General features: G+C 38.0%; 1 protein-coding gene across 6 annotated transcripts in view; it reads left to right on the top strand.

Annotated features, from left to right (window-relative positions):
* Positions 1 to 711: 711 nt before the first annotated feature.
* The window catches only part of kat6a (K(lysine) acetyltransferase 6A), a 52591-nt gene continuing 35131 nt past the window's right edge, over positions 712 to 18171 (top strand). For 2 of the 6 annotated variants that reach the window (XM_073949750.1, XM_017356029.4), the window contains exons 1-2: positions 712 to 837; positions 2638 to 3952. In XM_073949750.1, the coding sequence (XP_073805851.1) occupies positions 3290 to 3952 (663 nt within the window). In that variant the 5' untranslated portion in view covers positions 712 to 837; positions 2638 to 3289. Of the gene's footprint in view, positions 1148 to 1259; positions 1556 to 2637; positions 3953 to 18171 lie in introns of those variants that run through there. The other 4 variants (XM_073949751.1, XM_073949748.1, XM_073949749.1 and 1 more) reach the window with 3 other exon arrangements.

Below are 18171 nucleotides of genomic sequence, written 5' to 3'. Positions count from 1 at the left end.
CACGCAGCTCAAACATTACAGCAATTACAACGCAGCTACATCATATCATAAATATTCCATTAATGAGTACTGATGGCAACGGATCCGCATTTCCCGAGTGGGTGTTCAATTGAAAACATGTCTCGCGTGGAGCACCGAAGGGAAAGGTGTGTGGGTCACCTGTCATCACACACACACACACACAGCACTGCGGGAAATTTACATAATCCTCTCTAGTAGTGACTCTCGCAGGCATTGTTTATGTAGCGCGTCCCCGCTCCCAAAATCAAAACATTTGCTTTGTCACGAGCGCTAATATATTTTGTGTAACGGAGGGGGGAAACGGCGGAACGACCACGCAAAAACCCCGACGTGAGGTGCGGAGGGGCCGTCTTTGATCTTTAAATACCCTCTAACATTAAAACCACACACACTCCATCGCTTTGATTTCTCTCGCCACCGCCGAGGCGTGCCTGCAACATTCAGACGTTCCCTAAGCGTGCCACATCGCCTTTTCTTTTTTTGCGCTTTACCATCTGTCCCTTTCTTCCATTTCACGCAGAAGCAACGGACATTCGCCCTTCAGATGTGTGCAGCCGTATCCCCCCCTCTCTCTCCTCCCGCTGCAGTCCCTTTCTTATCCCAAGCCTCTCCCTCTCCAACTCGGACTCGCACCATGCAGACGCTCCCTAGCGCCGACTGTTTCCCCCCTCCCCCACCAGCATAGCTCCTGTTTCACTCAAAGATGGCGTCAGCTCTGGAGCCACTGCTCTCTGGCTGCATTTTTCGGGCTTGTTGTTGTCTGTGTTTCGAGCGCTTTCTGGCACCTTCTTCTCAGCCGCTCGAGCTGAAATTCCGGTGAGTAGCGCGCGATTGCGTGGAGCATACGAAATGTTTTGGGCTCACGAGCCCGAACTGGACTCGTGGTTCTGTCTTTCAGGGAAGGAGCGGGAGAAGGTAGAGGGAACGGGGGGGTACGCGGAGATGAAGGGGGAGGGTGGGGGTGAGCTCGCCGAGGCCTAACTACTTCCCTCACGGGCCTCGTCTCCTCCGCCACCGCTGCTACCACTACCACCGCAAGCGCTCTGCTTGGGTAGGGAGGGTGGTTTACTGTAAGCGGGAAGGAAGTGGAGAAGGAAAATGGTGGAGGAGCAGCCGAACATCTCGCGTAAGGATTGTTTTGTCAAGCGCTTATCCGAGGCAGAGATTGAGGCCCGCGCGCGGCCGTGTCAAACGTTGGCGCGAGGGAAGGAAGGAAGGAATCTTGGCGTTCTTTTTTTAACGGCTAGGCGCGCTAACCGCGGTAGCCACGGGTTACGTGCATTGTGTTTTCAGTTAGGCCTCAACGTTTCTTAACGGAAAATAACGCTGGGAATGTCTTAAAAATGCAATTTTCCGATTGTTATGGTGTGGAGTCTCAGCCTCTGAGATGAATGGAGGAAACATTGTCCTTATACTAAGCTGCACGTTGCCTGTGTTTTGGAGCTAACAACATCCGCTCGCTACTCTGCTTTCGGAACTTCAAAGTTTACATTGTGCTGAATGGAAAATATGTCTGAATATCGTTCAGTAGAGCGTATGTATACAAGTGTGTAGCCTCGTACAGACTGCTGTTTCTAGCTTTGTTTACGTTTTTTACGTCCGAACCTCGTTGCTTGTGTTGTTTACTATTAGCCATGTGTTGACATTTATTACGTGCTTTCCTTTCTCTTGCGGTTTGACATGTGATTATCACTTTATTATAGATAATTCCTGAGTGGCCAACTGTTAAAGATGTTGTGAAAGTGTTTTACTTCAGTTAGATTTAATCATAACAGACATTTGCTTTACGCCATTTAGATTCGTGTATACATGAATGAATTCTCGCCTCAGTCATTTAATTGTAAGATATGTTTATGACTGCAGATCTGCAGTTTCAGGAAATAATGTATTTTAGTGCGTTTACAACTGTTCATGATGCCTCTCTTGTTTTGTTTAAATTTAGTTACACTTTATTTTAAGTTATGTTACTTAGTACTACTATATGATTATACAATAACAACAGCAACACTATAAAGCACTTGTAGTTTTAAGGCTTCAATGTTGTTTAGAATGAGTTGCTTGTAAATGTTTATAATGTTACCTAATTTCGCTTTGAATATTTGCCTATGCTGCTAAATTTTATTGTATGAATGCAAAACTTGTCATACATACATGGGCTCTCTATAAATGTAGTCTATAACTACCGTGAACTAACATTAAAATGAAGAGTGTTGTATAAAATACAGCTGATATACATTCAGTTGATAAAACTAAACATAACACACACAAAAAAACACATCTCGATGTTGAACATCTCTCCTCAATAACAGTGAATGTGTTTTATAATACAACATGAACATGTTTGTTCGCATTACATTTACTATACTTATGGAGGTGTCCTCAAGACTCAATATAAATGGGACCTAAACTTTTCTTAGGAGGACTGTGAAGTTGTAGTTCCCTTTCTTTGTGTGGCAGATGCAGAATATATTTCGCCGTTATTGTGGGCTGACTATTTTTGTAGAAGTGTTTTGTGTGCTGGATGATTAATATACATGAGTGTTCGATAGTACGGCTGGTTGCAATGTGTTATGTGTATTTTTTCAGACTCTAAACCTTTTATGTTTTTTTGTGCAGGTTGCAGGAGCTGTTGAAGAAGACTCAGTAGGAAGATGGTCAGCCTGTGTTGCTTCCTGGAGTGAGGGATCTGTTCTGGACCACATTTTTCAACAGTGCTAAGAGGATCCACAAGGAAGGAGCAGACTGCTGCACAATATTTTCACTCTTGTATTTCCCAAAAGGAAGAAACAGAACATTTGTAAAAGTGCCGCCATTTTTCCAAGCAAAGATGCTCCATCTAAACGGATAACGCTAGCGTTTGGAATTGAGGATTCTACCTGATTGACTGTTTTCGGCGGACAAGACCGTATTTAAGACTATTGCAAGTTTGTTTTCTCTTGGAGTGCTTGCTGTGTCTGCCTGTTGCATACCTCACCTCTTTGCTTTGGTGTGGCAATCCTTCAGGACGAAGGGTCACTGGGTTGGTGGATCTGTTCCGGGTTGGGGGGGGGATTTAGGGAGCCTATGCTATGGTGATCAGCTCCCTTTCTAACAGCCCCTGCTCAGGCACAGAGAGACTTACTACACCTCCCCGGGACAAAGGATAGTCTCCTGAAATAAGAGAGAGGAGGAGGAGGACAACGAGGCAGCGCCAGGGCTGAGGCCGCTGGGTGCTCCCTACCGGTTGTGAGAGTGTGCTAGGCCTCGGCTTAGCAGTATTAAAGCAACCATGGTGAAGCTGGCTAACCCGCTGTACACTACCTGGATTTTGGAAGCCATCAAGAAGGTAAAAAAGCAAAAGCAGCGGCCGTCCGAAGAACGTATTTGCAATGCGGTGTCAATGTCCCATGGGCTTGACCGCAAGACGGTCTTGGAGCACCTTGAGCTCAGTGTTAAAGATGGTTCCATACTCAAGGTGTCCAACAAGGGGCTCAACTCCTACAAGGACCCTGACAACCCTGGACGTTTATCATTCCCAAAACCCAGGGCGGGAGGAGGAGGAGGAGGTTGTGGCAGTGGTGGTGGTGGCGGCGGTGGTGGTGGTTCCAGCACCTCCAGCTCCAGCAAAAAGCCAGGTCTGGACTGGAACAAACTCATCAAGCGTTCTCTGGAGGGGCTTCATGAACCTGGAGGATCATCTCTGAAGAGCATTGAACGCTTTCTAAAATGCCAGGCAGATGTTGCAGGTTATCTGTCTGGCAGTGGCTCGATGGGGCCAGGCATTTTCCACCAGCAACTCCGGCTGGCTCTCAAGCGGGCCTGCTCCCATGGACGGGTGGTTAAACAGGGACCTCTTTTTCGGCTGGTAAGCAGGAGTTCTCACGATGGCACGGGCTGCGTGTCTCTGGATTCTCTTCCTCCTGTGCGACTGCTGCCCCACGAACAAGACCGGGTGAGTTGCAGAAACTCTTAGCATTATGTTGGTTGTGTAGTGCACAAAGCAAACTTTCAGTTTCTTATTCTGATGACCTGTATTTACATATTTCACTTCTGTTTCAAGTACCGGCTCTGAGCCATGACACGATTTAAGTAAGCAAACAGCTGTTTTTTACTGTTTCTAAAATGTCCAGAAAGAAGTGAGACAAGGTCAACATCATGCACGTTTCTTTAGAGTGCAGCTGATGGATTCTGGAGGTAAAAAGTTTGCAGATGTTTAGGAATCGATTAAGCACCTTAAAAGGTAGTTTTGAGGGAGTTGTTAAACGATGGTATTCTCATGTTAAGGAGGTTTCAACTTTAATTGCTTGTTATGTTATTATGATAATGCTTTGCGGATAGTTCACCCAAAAATGAATTTACTCACTGTTTACGCAATATCTGCAGGGTCTTAAAGTCTTAAATCTGAAAAGCTAAATTTAAGGCCTTAAAAGTTTTAAATTTACTGAAATACTCTGTTGTAGGTCTTAAATCATTTTTTAACAGGTCTTCATTTTCCTTTCTTCATGTATGTCTACCCAATCTGGTCATCACCCATACAATCACCAACAATCCATCTCAACAAAACTTTTTGTTTAAAAAAAAAACTGTTTATTTAAAATCTATATTTTTTATTTACCATATTAATTTATTTATTTTCCTTACAATAACGTTTGTTTAAAAGTTTTCTATGTATTTATTGACGTGACCTATATTTTTTAATTATTAAATTATTATTGTTATTATTTTTATTGTTGTTTTATTAAATGTATTAAATTATAATCAGTTTGACAGGGCAACTGAATGTCTTAGGGTAAGCCCTGTATTTGTCTAAAATTTCCTTCCTAAAGGTCCTAAAAATGTCTTAATCCTAAATTTAACTTGGTGAAACCGTCAGAAACCATGTTACTAAGCGTGCAGTGTTTTCTGTCGAATACAAGATATTTTACTGAAGGCTATAAACCTGTAACCATTGACATCTGTCGTAGAAACTAGGGTTGTTGCGATACCATTAATTAATCTTACGATACTTTACCATATTGTTAGACCAGCTGAAGTATCACGATACCAAGTAGTATTGCGATACTGTAATTCATAACTCAAATTAAAAAGAAAATCTTCATTTTTTAGACTTATCAGTAGGGCCAGACGGAATCTGCAGACATTTTTTGCTATTTCTGCGCAAAATTTTGTTCAAATTATGCAGAATGTTTTTGGGAGTATCATAACTAAAACTTTATTATATGAAACAAAAGTAATATATTTTAAACTTTTTGATGTTTATAATCCAAATCCAATTAGATCCACTTTATTTGGTAAACAAAGCAAGTCTCTCATATAATATCTCTACTAAATGCCAGAAAATTTGACAAACTATATTGTAAATAAATCATATAAATATTTTCATATTAGTCAATAATGTTACTGAAATGAATTTAAATACTGAATAAATATTAATTTACACACATTTACACAAGTAAATAAACAGAATCAATGATGGGCGGCTACAAATCTGCAGAATTCTGCGCGCGCAGATTTCGTGGGCCTACTCATCAGGTAACAATCCAAAGTAACATTTCACTCTAAATTGTTATTTTAAAGAGATTATCGCGGAGACTGTAGATACTAAATCATATTAACAGGAACAGAAATTAACCGATTCGCATGCGAGTTTGAACTGAAGCGTTCGAAAACGTGTAATTGGCTACCCTAAAAGGTGGGAAGTCTACACAGTTTTGGAACCTTAAAGGGCTCCATAGACTTTTAAAAGTATGTGCAGTTACGTGACTTTTCCACGTGCAACATTATCTATTGTATTTAAACCAATAATGACGATACTAACGATTACAAACTACAGTGGCACTGCCAGTATTTTGGAGCCAAAGTATTATGAAACTACCACAGTACCAGTAAACCATGCAAGCCTACACTATAAATCCCAATAAGTTAACGTTTGAAGAAACTGATTTTAACAAACCATTTGAGTTCAAAAACTAATCCTAATGAGTACTGTGAACTTAATCTATTTGAGTAAATGAAGCAATTTGAGCACAGTAAAACCCAATAAGTTAAGGCAAGTCAAACTGTTTGAGGAAACCGATTTCAACAAGCCATTTGAGTAAAAAAAACTAATCTACAGTATATGAGTACTGTGAACTTACTCCATTTAAGGTGAAGTAATAAGGTATTTAATTAACTCAATACCTTCAACACTGAGTTCAAAATTATTTTCAAATGAGTAGAATTAACTTTCAGTACATTTTGAGTTAACTACACTCATGACTGTTGGGTTTTACAGTGTAGTAGAAACAAAAGGATTTCAGCTGGGAAAAGTAAAGGGTGAGTCAATGATGACTGGTTTTTCAGTTTTGGGTGGAATATCTCTAAGAGTAGACTTTTGGCAAAAAAAAAAAGAAAACGGTCCCAAAGAACTATTTACCTATTTATTGTTTTTGCAATGTATGATTGAATTAAAGTTTTCCCGCTTACTAGGTCTTGTACCTTTGTATTTTTGCTTAGCAAAGTTGCAAAGTTTGTAATGCTGTGATTCACATTGTAGCGGGGTAGATTTGTTGCAGCCAGTGCTACTGAAAAGGTAGAGGGGCACTGGTTCAGTCTTTTAGACATTGATATGTTTTGACGACATCCTAATTGATTTGATAAGATTCAAAGATTGTCCAGGATAGGGGTAGAATCTCAAAATACAACAGTTGCCAGTCTGAAATGCCTTGTGTTTAAGAGAAAACATGGCAGAGATGGTCAAGAATGAGAGGTCATGTGAGTTTTGCTTCCTGTCGAGGCTGCCAGCTGCAAGATGTGGGAGATATGGAGGAGAAGACAACATGTGAGTGCATTAGAGGGCATGTGTTTGGAAATGAAAGAACAAGGTTTGCATGTTAGACAGATGGGAAAGGTGAGATGAAAGTTGTTTTTTGGAACCCTGGCAAAAGAGATCCACACATGCTGATATACTCTATACTATTCTGTATGAGATGGAGTGAGGAATGAAGAGAGATATAGAGGCTGAACTGCAGACAAACAGGCGGCAAGAGCAGCACAATACACACCCACTTTTTTGTAACCTGATAAATAGCAGCTCTGCCTTTATGCTCCCCAGAGGCTAAACACACACGCATTCACACTCACCCACCCCTCCTATCACATCTGATATGGGTCACATCCATGATGGGCACTGCAGGGTGTTGGCTGTCAGAAGGATGCCATGCTAAATTTGAGCTTGGTTTGTGGCTGTACAGGTCTGTGTTTTGATTGGGGGAACCTGATGTGGAAGTTGTTGCATGCTACCAAAGTTCTCAATGTGTGTTGTGTCTGGCTGGGGAATTAAGGCTTCCACAAGTGGCCTGAAAGCACATGACCCCTCCAGGCATCTGTAGTTCAGCAAAAGGCTTAGAATTTACTACTGGCTTGTTTTGTGTTGGATCATTGTAGTGACGCCAAGTTTCCTTTTTAGGATGTACTGGATTTCACAATTGTTTTAAATCAAGCATTGCAGGGAAGGTAGTGAACACATGGCTTTAACTGTTGATTTAATTAATGATTATAATGTGAAGCATTTTTACACACATGCTTGTTTTTAAGCTAAAGTTTGATGCTGTTGTCGTTTGTTTTTTCAGGGTACGTGTTGTCTGTTTTGATTTTGTCCTCTATTGCAAATATTATTGCCAAGCAAATATTTTTCAAAAATAGTTTTATTACCTTTTCCTTGTAGGTTTAATTTTAAAAGGTTTAAAATTGCAACTCTAAAATATAATTTGCTATATTATTCTCTCAATCTGTAAAATGTTATACTTCCTATTAGGGCGGCATGATATAGGAAAAACTGACTTTGGGTGATTGTGATATTTTGTTTTTCTGCAATATACATTGCTATATAAATATAATTTTACAAAAGATGGCCTAAATAACTTTACTTGTAAACAATTCATACATCTGCATAAAACATAATAAACAATTTGCAAGCATAACATTGTGTTTCATGCTTTTCTGTCCAAGAAGAAAAATTCAACATTTATCAAACAACATTGTATTGTCTTCATTGTTTGAATATTAAATTCAATTTAGCGTTCAGTCGAATTCCTTGGTTTAGATTTGCTTGATATCTTCCTTAAGGGTGCTTTCACACCAAGACGTTTGTTCTGGAACCTGCCGCATTTCCCCAGTTAGCGCGTTTCGTTTGGCTTATGTGAAGACGGCAATCACGCTCTGATCAGCACCAAAACAATTGGTTCGAGATCGCCTGAATGAGGTGGTCTCAGCTCGATTGAAACGAACTCTGGAGCGGATTGATTGTAGTGAGAAAGCAAAACAATCTGAACCAGGTTATATCATCGTGTATTATGGATAAGTAATATGCATGTATTGCTATATAAAGTAGGGCTGCTCGATTTTGGGAAAAATCATAATCACGATTATTTTGGTCATAATTGTAATTACGATTATTCCAAACGATTATTAGTTGAAGTCAAAATTATTTGTACTCCTGAGAATTTTTTTAAAATAAATATTTCCCAATTGATGTTTTACAGAGCAAGGAATAACAGTATTTCCTCTAATATTTTCTCTTTAAAGGTCAATATTATTAGCCCCTTTAGGCAATATATATTTTTGATTGTCTGCAGAAGAAACTACTGTTATATAATGACTTGCCTGATTACCTTAATTAAGCTTTTGAATCACACTTTGAACTTAAATGTTTGTATTTAAAAAAATATCTACTAAAATATTATGAGCTGTCATCATAGCAAAGATGAAATTAATCGGTTATTAGAAATGAATCGGTTGCTAATATTCAGGAGGGCTAATAATTCTGACTTCAACTGCAAAGGAAAGAGAAATTAATACAATAGAATAAAAATATGAAACAAACTGTGCCTTTAGCATCTTCACCGTAAGTAAAACACTTTAGCTACAAAAGTTTTCAGTCAAGAGCAAAGAGGGATTTTCTCGTTGTTTTATTAATCATAATAAAACAGGCGGCAGCTGTGCTCTGTCACTTTAATGGTTTCTCTTTCATTTGTCTTCTGATCCTCAACTCGTTTGTTTATTATGAGGGTTAGTATGAATAATCACTAAAGACCGCGTTTTGACACCTATTTGAACATTAAAGCGCTCAGGTTAATGACTTTAGATGTGTGTGCTCTCTGCTCGTCGCAATGTGCGAATGAGACCAAGTGCTGACCGCATGCTTCTGACTGTCTGCGCGCCACACACACATTAGCATGCAGTCTTTCGCGCTTTTAAGAGCAACAAGTGAGGACAACTGGACAGGGGACGGTAAATAATGGAATAATCGTTTATCTCAATTAATGGTTTTTCATAATCGTTAGAAGCCATAATCGAAATCGGATATTCGATTAATTGCACAGCCCTAATATGAAGAGAGAAATATGAGTAGGGAAGGATGTCATTCCTACTAGTAAATGTCCTTTTCATGTCAAATACGAAAGTGAAAGCATGTGAACTATTAATGAGAGCTGTTTATTTGTTAATAAAATTGACCGAACAGCAGTCTTAGTTTATCTGTTATTTCTCTCTATAATGTAAAGCCTAAAATGCATAATTCTAGCCTACAGCTCTCTATAAGAAAGTCTTACCTTTAGTTTATTCCTGGTGATGATGTCTGCGGGTGACTGTCACCATTTAAAATCAAAGTGCAGCTTTTCGCTTGTATTGTCTTATTGCTTAGTGTCATAAATTAAAATAAGATTTCTGACAGCTGAGCGGGACTCAGCAAAATAAACCATGTTAATCTGACCAATGTGAGGAGAGATTACTCGCACATTACTTGTTTCAACCTTTTTGGTCCGTTTAGAAACTTTGTCGTGTGAATGCGAACCGCACCAAGTACAAAGAGCAACATTGTAACAATACTAATCCCTGTTTCGGAACAAGAGAATCGATCCACAGGTGTGAAAGCACCCTAAAATCCAGATCCTACGATATGACTATTGTAAATGCGCGCATTGCGATGTCGATGCTAAATGATATGTTGTGCAGCCCTACTTCATATTCAGTTATTGTATTATTCAAAAAAGTAATTGTATTTCATTGGTTGAAGTTATGTTTTTTAAATGCAGAACTAATTATTAAAATTTTTTTTTTATGTTTTTAAACTGATTTTAAAGTAACAGTTTTTTTGAATATAGACTATTTCACATGTCCCCTAGGCTGTGTGTGAAACATGATTGTTAGAAAAGTGCATTCTATATAGTATGAATGCGAGTAGAATAAATGTCATTTGACATCACATGCTCTACCCACATCAGTTACTTCACTCTCATTCATGAATTCTCTCGTGTGGCATCATAGAATAGTGTATTGTCCATTGAATACTCACTTCAGAATCTCACTGGAAGTAGTAGGACATCTGGTTACTTCTCGCTTACTGTTTTTTGAATACTATGAATTTGAACTCAGCATGGACTGCTAAAAGATTCTGACGGTATGATAACCTTGCATAAAAATATCACGGTTTTATGATTTCACTGTATTATGTTTACTGCTCTAAAATATGTTCTTTTTAAATGTCAGGGTATAAAAACAAACAAAAAAAACTAAAAATTTTTAACTTTTTAAAGAAACTTTAACAGTAAATGTCAGGCTAAGTAATTCATATGAATAATTGACTTCTGCTGTCTTCATTAGTTTCAAAAACACAGATTTATTTACAGTTTAAAGCGCCATCTTTGGATATCTTTTCTGCTGGAGATACTGTTGTCCTAAAAACTAATAGGAATGGTATAGCAGAAAATTTTAACCGTATTAAAAACTTCAAACTGTGGTACATCTTGAAAACTGTTATCGTTCCATGCCTAATTTGAACATACTACTCTGCTTGCATACTGTTTCTAACATCCTATACAGTATGAAAGTATTCAATTTCAGACAAAACACTGACAGTTAAACAGTTGAATTTGGCGATTTTTGAAACCATTCAGTCAATCTCCTGGTCTGGTGGGAGAAATTTTAACTTAGTTTAGCATAGAAAATACTTCAAAAAAAGTTTTGATAATTTTTCTTTTTAAAACCTTGACCCCTTTGTAGTTACAACATGTACTAAGGCCAACAGAAAAAGACTTATTTTCTAGGCTGATATGGCGAGGAACTATACTCTCATTCTGGTGTAATAATCAAGGAACTTTTCTGCCATACTATGGCGGCAGTAGGCACAATGATATTAGATTAAAGTTCCTAGCCATATCAACCTATTTCCCCCCAAAATTGAAGTGTTTCTTTAAGGCTTTAAACACTGGCATGTTTGGTTTAATTAGAAACAAGCTCATGTGTAATTGCTTAGTGTGGTTTTGTTAAATAAGTGTGCTTATTTTAAAACGCTGCCATCTACACTCTGGTATGCCCCTAAAAAGCAGACTAAGACGCCTGAAGAGATGCGTCTCTGTTTACTTCTGAACAATCTCAGGAGCAGGTCAGTTGATATATGAATGAAACCAGGATCGAAGATGTCTAAATGATCCCAAAACTGCATGTGATGTAACAAGAAATGACTCCAAGGACAAAATACTCTAGCATAACCGGTTCTTTTTGTCATAGGTGCCTTGTCGGTAAATAAGATACATTTAAAAATGACGAGTAACAGCCTTTGATTACAAAAAGTCTGTTTTGCAGTTCTGAATTGACTTGTAATTAAAGTTAACTTATAGTGTTAACATTGTAGAGCATTTCACACACAAGGAACACCGTCCTTGCTTTTTACACAGCCTGAACCTTTTATTTTTAGGTTAATTTCAATTCAGTTTTATACGGCTTAATTCTTGGCATCTTGGGCCTGTTTTTCTCTCCGAGTTAAGCTTTTATTGCAGTAATTATCATTTGAGGTCATTGAATTAGCTGTGATGCAGCTGTTTTCAGCTTTGATTTTATGCTTAGACTTGGAAGAATGCTTTTGTTTTCACACAAGCTGGTTTGTGTTTGTCTGAGTTTCTGGCTGTCAGTGATGCTGTTCCCTGCTTGACCGTTTATAGCCCCGTATTGCTGACTATTCCCACTCAGCCACTGTGAGATCACTGAGGGTTCTGCTTCAGCGCAGCGAGGAAGGGAGCAAAACAAATGGGCCAGCACTGGCTGTGACCCCGATATGGAGGAGCGATTTGTGTAGTCAACACACGAATGACACACTCCTCCATTTAAACATGATCGCAGGCTCGCTCACACGTTCTTCCTCTAATAGGGGGTCATTGTCGGGGCATTTGTGGGGGGCGAGGGGGGGCTGGAGTCAAGCAAGGGCCATCGAGGTGTAGATGGCAAATGTCATAGCTTTTGGAGGGGGGGGTTATAATGAGAGCGTGTGCATGTAGGACGTTAAGTGGGCTGGTCCTGATGTGAGGGTTTTGTGTAAGAGTCAGCAGTTAGAGGGATGGGGAGCCTCACGTTGCCCTTTCAACAGCTGAAAGCTCCAGGGTTGAAGGAAAGTTCCTCGGGCGGTCATTTTGGGGACGTGTGAAAATTTTGGTGACGCTTGGTTTGGAAACTTATAATATGGAGAGATGTGATTCGTAGTCAGCAAAATTTAAGTGTGGACTACTGTTTAGGTGTAGTACAGCTGGGTGATATGATGACAATCTCATTTATTATAAGTCATTTTGCATCCATATCGCGATATACCATCAATGTCTGTAGATCAATTAATAGTTTATAAATATTGACCACATGTAAAGGGCTAATTTTTAGAGTGTATATACTCAGAAATCCACTCATTTGTGCGGTCAGAGTTCTCACCTTTTTTAGAACTATTAAAAATATAAATAAAAAACAATAAAATAGAAAACACTTTTTAAAAACTAATGATTGCAAAAAAAAAGACAAAATATTGCTAAATAACATGCAAAATGTAAACATTGTGCTTTCAAGATTGCAACTTTCTCCTGATGCTGTTATTCTCATTTCTGTCTGCATCCCTATAATGGTGTGCAATGATGCACTCATATGAAGTATGAAAAGTAGTACCATAGGAAATATAATTATAATAATACCATAATAATATAAAATAATATACGTAAAACACTTTTTGTAAACTAATAATTACAAAAAAAGATATAATTTTTTTATTTCTGCCTGAATCACTGTAATGGTGTGTGATATTGCGCTTGTATAGATTGTGAAAAGTATTGCCATAATAAACAGTCTATTTTACTTTACCACACTATATATGATAATATGAAACAGTAGATTTTTAATTTTTTTATTATTATTTTTTTTATTATTATTATTGTTTTATTTTGCCCATGTGATGTATATCATATTGAATAGCCCTAAAGTGCAGGGTTTGGTAAAACCTGGACATATTTATTCAAAATGGTCTCTAGTTAGTTTCTACACCAAGGTCATCAATGAAGCTGCCAGAAAGACTGCAGTCCATGTTTTTAATAGCTATGTTTCCATCCACCTATTTTTATGCGCATTTTCAACATAAGCAGTTTCTTTATAATATCGTTTAATTAAAATAAATGATCATCAAATTAGTCTGTCTTGACAGCCTTTACAAGTAAAGGAATTATTTACACATGATATGAATTCCCAATTAGAAAAATACTACAAACTATAAAATACTATTCATGAAAATACTTAAATCACAGACAAATCCAAAGGCCCAACACAAGCGAGCTGCTCTCCAGACCAGTTCAGCTCGATGAGGTATAATTTCTCCGACACCGCCTTTAGTCCCATTTAGCAACTTGATAGCAACAGTCTTATTAAAGAAGCCTAAACAATTTAAAAAATCAAGAGTGTGCTGTAACTAATGTGTTATGTATTAAAAAAAACGTGAAAGTATATTGAGTTAGTGTTGAGTGTTGTATATTGAGCCATGAACCTTATTTGAGCGATTTTACTGAAATCCCATTCAGAAAACTCATTGACTTTGGGACGAGGGAACCGGAACTGCTAAAATGCTAACTCGCTTCCGGCTTTTTGCATACAAATTGACGTTATAGTTCCTCCACTCTGTGGACAAACTCTGTGGAAATCTTATTTTTGTCATTCTAAAACGCCTTAATCATTTCAGTATTAGTGTTATTAAATTATCAATTACCTCCAGAATCAAAGGCGTCTGCGCTCTGTCTCTCACACCTTTAATTGCCACCATGCGTTCATTCATTAACATTCAGCACATGGTCAATAGTAAGATGTGTCATTATTCATAACTTTAGATGCCATGGTTTCTAAAACAAAATCTGTCAGTGTTGTCTTCATTCTCATCTTCAGCGCTTTACAATTTTTCGTGGTAGTAGCTCTCTCTGTCATCCCAAGCAAAAAGGCACTGACTGAGTGATTGACAGCTGATTTTAAACAATCATTCGCGTTCAGTGCTAGATCAGTGGTGGGCTAATAAGAAGAGTGCGAAGGCGGGGCAAGCATTACGGAATTGGCTTTGTTTACTGCAGCAAGTCGACATGACAACTGTTTTAACCCATTCCTGAGCGCTGCGTTTCAAGTGCAGACAAAGAGTTTAGAGATGCATTCTGCGTGAATGTCTCCCGAATCCGCGCATGTGGTGAACATTTTGCAGTAACTGGTCGCACACAACAATTTTTAGCACTAGCACAAGTGCTCCCGAATATATTTTGAGGTCGTATAAATAAAATTTCGTGCGCATATGCGACCAAAGTGGTTGCAATTTCGAGCCCTGCATTGCATGTCAGCATTTGTCGTCTGAGGCACAAGTCATTTATTAAATAAAGAAAGGATTCATGCAGCTTCTCCTACTGCAGAGTAAATTCTGTGTTTACTGTTGATATTTGGCACAAGGTTAATCAGGAAGTCTTTTATGCAATAATCCACTTTTGTGCATTAATTTAATTCCCATCTTTAAATGGAAACATTGCCATTGTGTGTTTGTTATTTGCAGATACACATTTATTCCGTTGTGTAGGTCCTTGAACACTTCTGTGCACAAAGGCTGTAACAATATGCTTATGTCAGGATGGTCTCATCATACTATACAAGAAACAAAGCCAAAAATTGTATTAAAATGGTTAAAATATTCTTTATATGGTAAACAGTTAACCTAACACACTGCTCATTAAAATGCTAAATTTATTATTAAATCAAAAGTAACCTTGAACCAGCCATTATTTCTACAGGTGAGATTAGAACTCTAATATTCATAATAATATAATTAGAACAACGTTAAATAAACGACTGCATTCTGAGTTCTGAGTAAAAGAATAAGCTATTCTGTTTATTTATTAATAATAATTAATGTTAAATCTCAAATCGGCGTTAAAGCTCAAATGTGTGACGCCGTGGGTTTGATTAATCTAATATTTTATTGTGTGTGGGCTATGCTTTCATTATTTTGTTTTTCGTCCTCGGTATGTTTTGAGTCACGTTTGCTTTATGATAAAATGAAATCATAAAAGGAGTCTGCAATTCTTATTGTTGTTGTAAGCATCATTACCTGGTCAAGGTGCAATCTGAAATTGCTTTTGGTGGACAGTCTGCAGTAAGGCTGCATGATATTGGAAAAATCTAACATTGCATTTTTTAAAATTCTTTAATTATATAGTAATATGACTACAATGTCAACAGATGAGAATAACTACTGTATTTGGAAAGAATTTATAATTTTTAGATTGAGTGGGATGATTGTGTAGGGTAGCACATAAAGAATAATATACAATCTACAAGCATGAAGAAATTTGATTAAGATGAAAAAGAAATGAAATAAACACAGTTTTACGGTTTTCAGAGGAGTCTAAAGGGGGTCACACACCAGAAGTGCCGCTCGGCCACACAGCACGCAGCGCCATGCATTTTAGAACTCTAAACAGAGGTTTCTATCAGGGTACACACCGGCGCCGCAAGTTGGCAACTGTCTGCGGTGCCCAGCCACGACTCGGGACACTGTTCATATTTCTGCCATGCCACAGAGCACTATCTGATTAATTTCATTTTAAATAGCATGCGAATGTGCGCGTCTGGTGTGCGATACTTTTAACTGTCATGTGCTCGCAGTGTTGTGGTGCCGAGCGGCGCATCCGCTGTGTGTTGCCCTTAACTGTATTCAGGTATACTGTAATTGAATAATCAAAAGTAAAATAAATGTGCATAGTCTTAATTTTTTAAACAATTTAATAAAATCAATTGTTAGTAATTTGTCAAAGTTTTAAACAATACATTTTCTTATGACTGAATGCTTATAAAACCCTCACATAGTCACATGCCTCAAAAAAGCAGCTGCGAAATGATCAATTATAATCCAGACTCAACATTCCGTATGCTCGTGATGTGACTATTGCGAATGATCACATTGCGATATTGATGCTAATACGGTATATTGTGCAACCCTAGTCTGCAGAGCTGATTTAAACATGCTTAAAGGGTTAGTTCACCCAAAAATGAAAATTCTGCTGTTAGTTACTCACCCTCCTGTCATTCCAAAAGCCTTGAGACCTTTGTTCGTCTTCGAAACATTTTTAGGTAAAATCTGAGAGCTCCCTCATTCTTAATAGACTGCAAGGTTAATTAAGAGTCCAGAAAGGTACTAAAAATTACTAAAAGACAGGGCCTACAGTATTGCACTTGCAATAAAAGCAGAAATCATTGTCATTTTTTTGAGAAAAACACACATAAGTGCAAACCAGCATGTAGAACTTTAAAATATGCGTGCAGATACCCGCTGTGCAATTTCTCTAGTCCTTTGAAAAGCAGTGTTGTAATGACCTTAACCCCTCAAACCTATCACAACGTACAACCTACTTTTTCACCTTTTTCTTGTTTCAAAGTGAAGCTATAAAGAATACAGGAGACATGCATACAAAGCGGCTCCGGACATTGATTATGTGTCTGGAAGGTAATCAGTGTTGGCCCGTTTGTCCTGAGAGCTCTGGTGTGGCATGAGTTGACCATAAACAATACTGGAATGCAAAGAGGCTTTACACCACTTGTGTGATAACCATTAGCAGTGCCATCATGCTTCCCTACAGGTCGAAGATCACTGAGACAATAAAGTAGAATGCCTGTGGTTCGATAGCTTAACTTCTCTGTCTGTAGTGAAATTTGTAATAGTTAATGCTGATGTCATTTTTATAGTATCTGGTAAATGTGAATTTACTGTAATAATGGCTAAAGCATGGTTTAGTGAGCGATTGATTGGTAATGGATAGAAAGTGTTGCATTGGTGATTTTGTTGTATTTGAATTATGGATGGCTAAGCATTTTCCAGCTGCAAACGTTTAAAAGAGCAATACGACTTTACTATTGAAATAGAAATTTCTTGCTTAAGATGTTTATATGGAGATCAGTAACCTGACAACCAAGTTATTGCAGATATCAGTCAGACTATTCAAACAATCTGGTTATTTCCCTGTGAAAATATGTCGGAATTCCATCAAACAATTCTATACAGAGCATGTCAGTTATTATTTGAGATATGATTCATGGGCAGTGGTGATAATCATTAAAACCCCCAGAGTATTTTGTGTTTTGAGTGGGAAACGTGTACAGTGGTCCCTCGTTAATAACAAGAGTTCCAAAAATAACCCACAATGGGTGGAATTCATGAAGTAGTCAGCTTTGTTTTTTTTATTTTTTATTTTTATTTTTTTTACAATTACTATAGATGTTTTAAGGCTGTAAAACCCATCACTACACACATACTTTTCTCAGACAAACATTAACATTTTTACACTTTTTTCTCTTTCTTTCTTTAACATTTGTTATTTTCCTCTTTTTTTATGTAATGAACTGAAGATTCATTTATTGCGAAATGCCGCCCTTCAGCTAAGTAACTTCTACTTTTCTTTAGCATGTCCAGAAGTCAAGGTTTTGTGTGACTGTTAGCATCTTTCTTTGCCTTGTGGGTGCTACCGCAGGTGCCTTTGAGGGTGCAGAACGTTTAATGTCGTAATGTCAACGTAACGTAATGTCAACATTACGGGGTTTGTTGGAGAAAAACTTGCCAATGTACAATATTATGGTCCCTCGTTAATTGCGGGAGTTGTGTTCTAAAAATAATCCGCAATAGGCAAAATCCATGAGGTAGTATTGTTTTCTCAATTATTACAGATGTTTTAAGGCTGTAAAACTGAATGTAACGAACTGAAGATAAGTTTTTTTCCAAAATGGCGCCGTACAGCCACATAACTTCTACCTACCTTTAGCATGTCCAGAAGTCCAACCTTTTGTGTGATGGTTAGCATCTTTCTCTGCCTCCTG

Source organism: Danio rerio, chromosome 5 (genome assembly GCF_049306965.1).
Source record: "Danio rerio strain Tuebingen ecotype United States chromosome 5, GRCz12tu, whole genome shotgun sequence".
Classification (NCBI taxonomy): domain Eukaryota; kingdom Metazoa; phylum Chordata; class Actinopteri; order Cypriniformes; family Danionidae; genus Danio; species Danio rerio.
The sequence above is the reverse complement of the archived record's forward strand: the minus strand, read 5'-3'. Positions and strand labels throughout refer to the sequence as shown.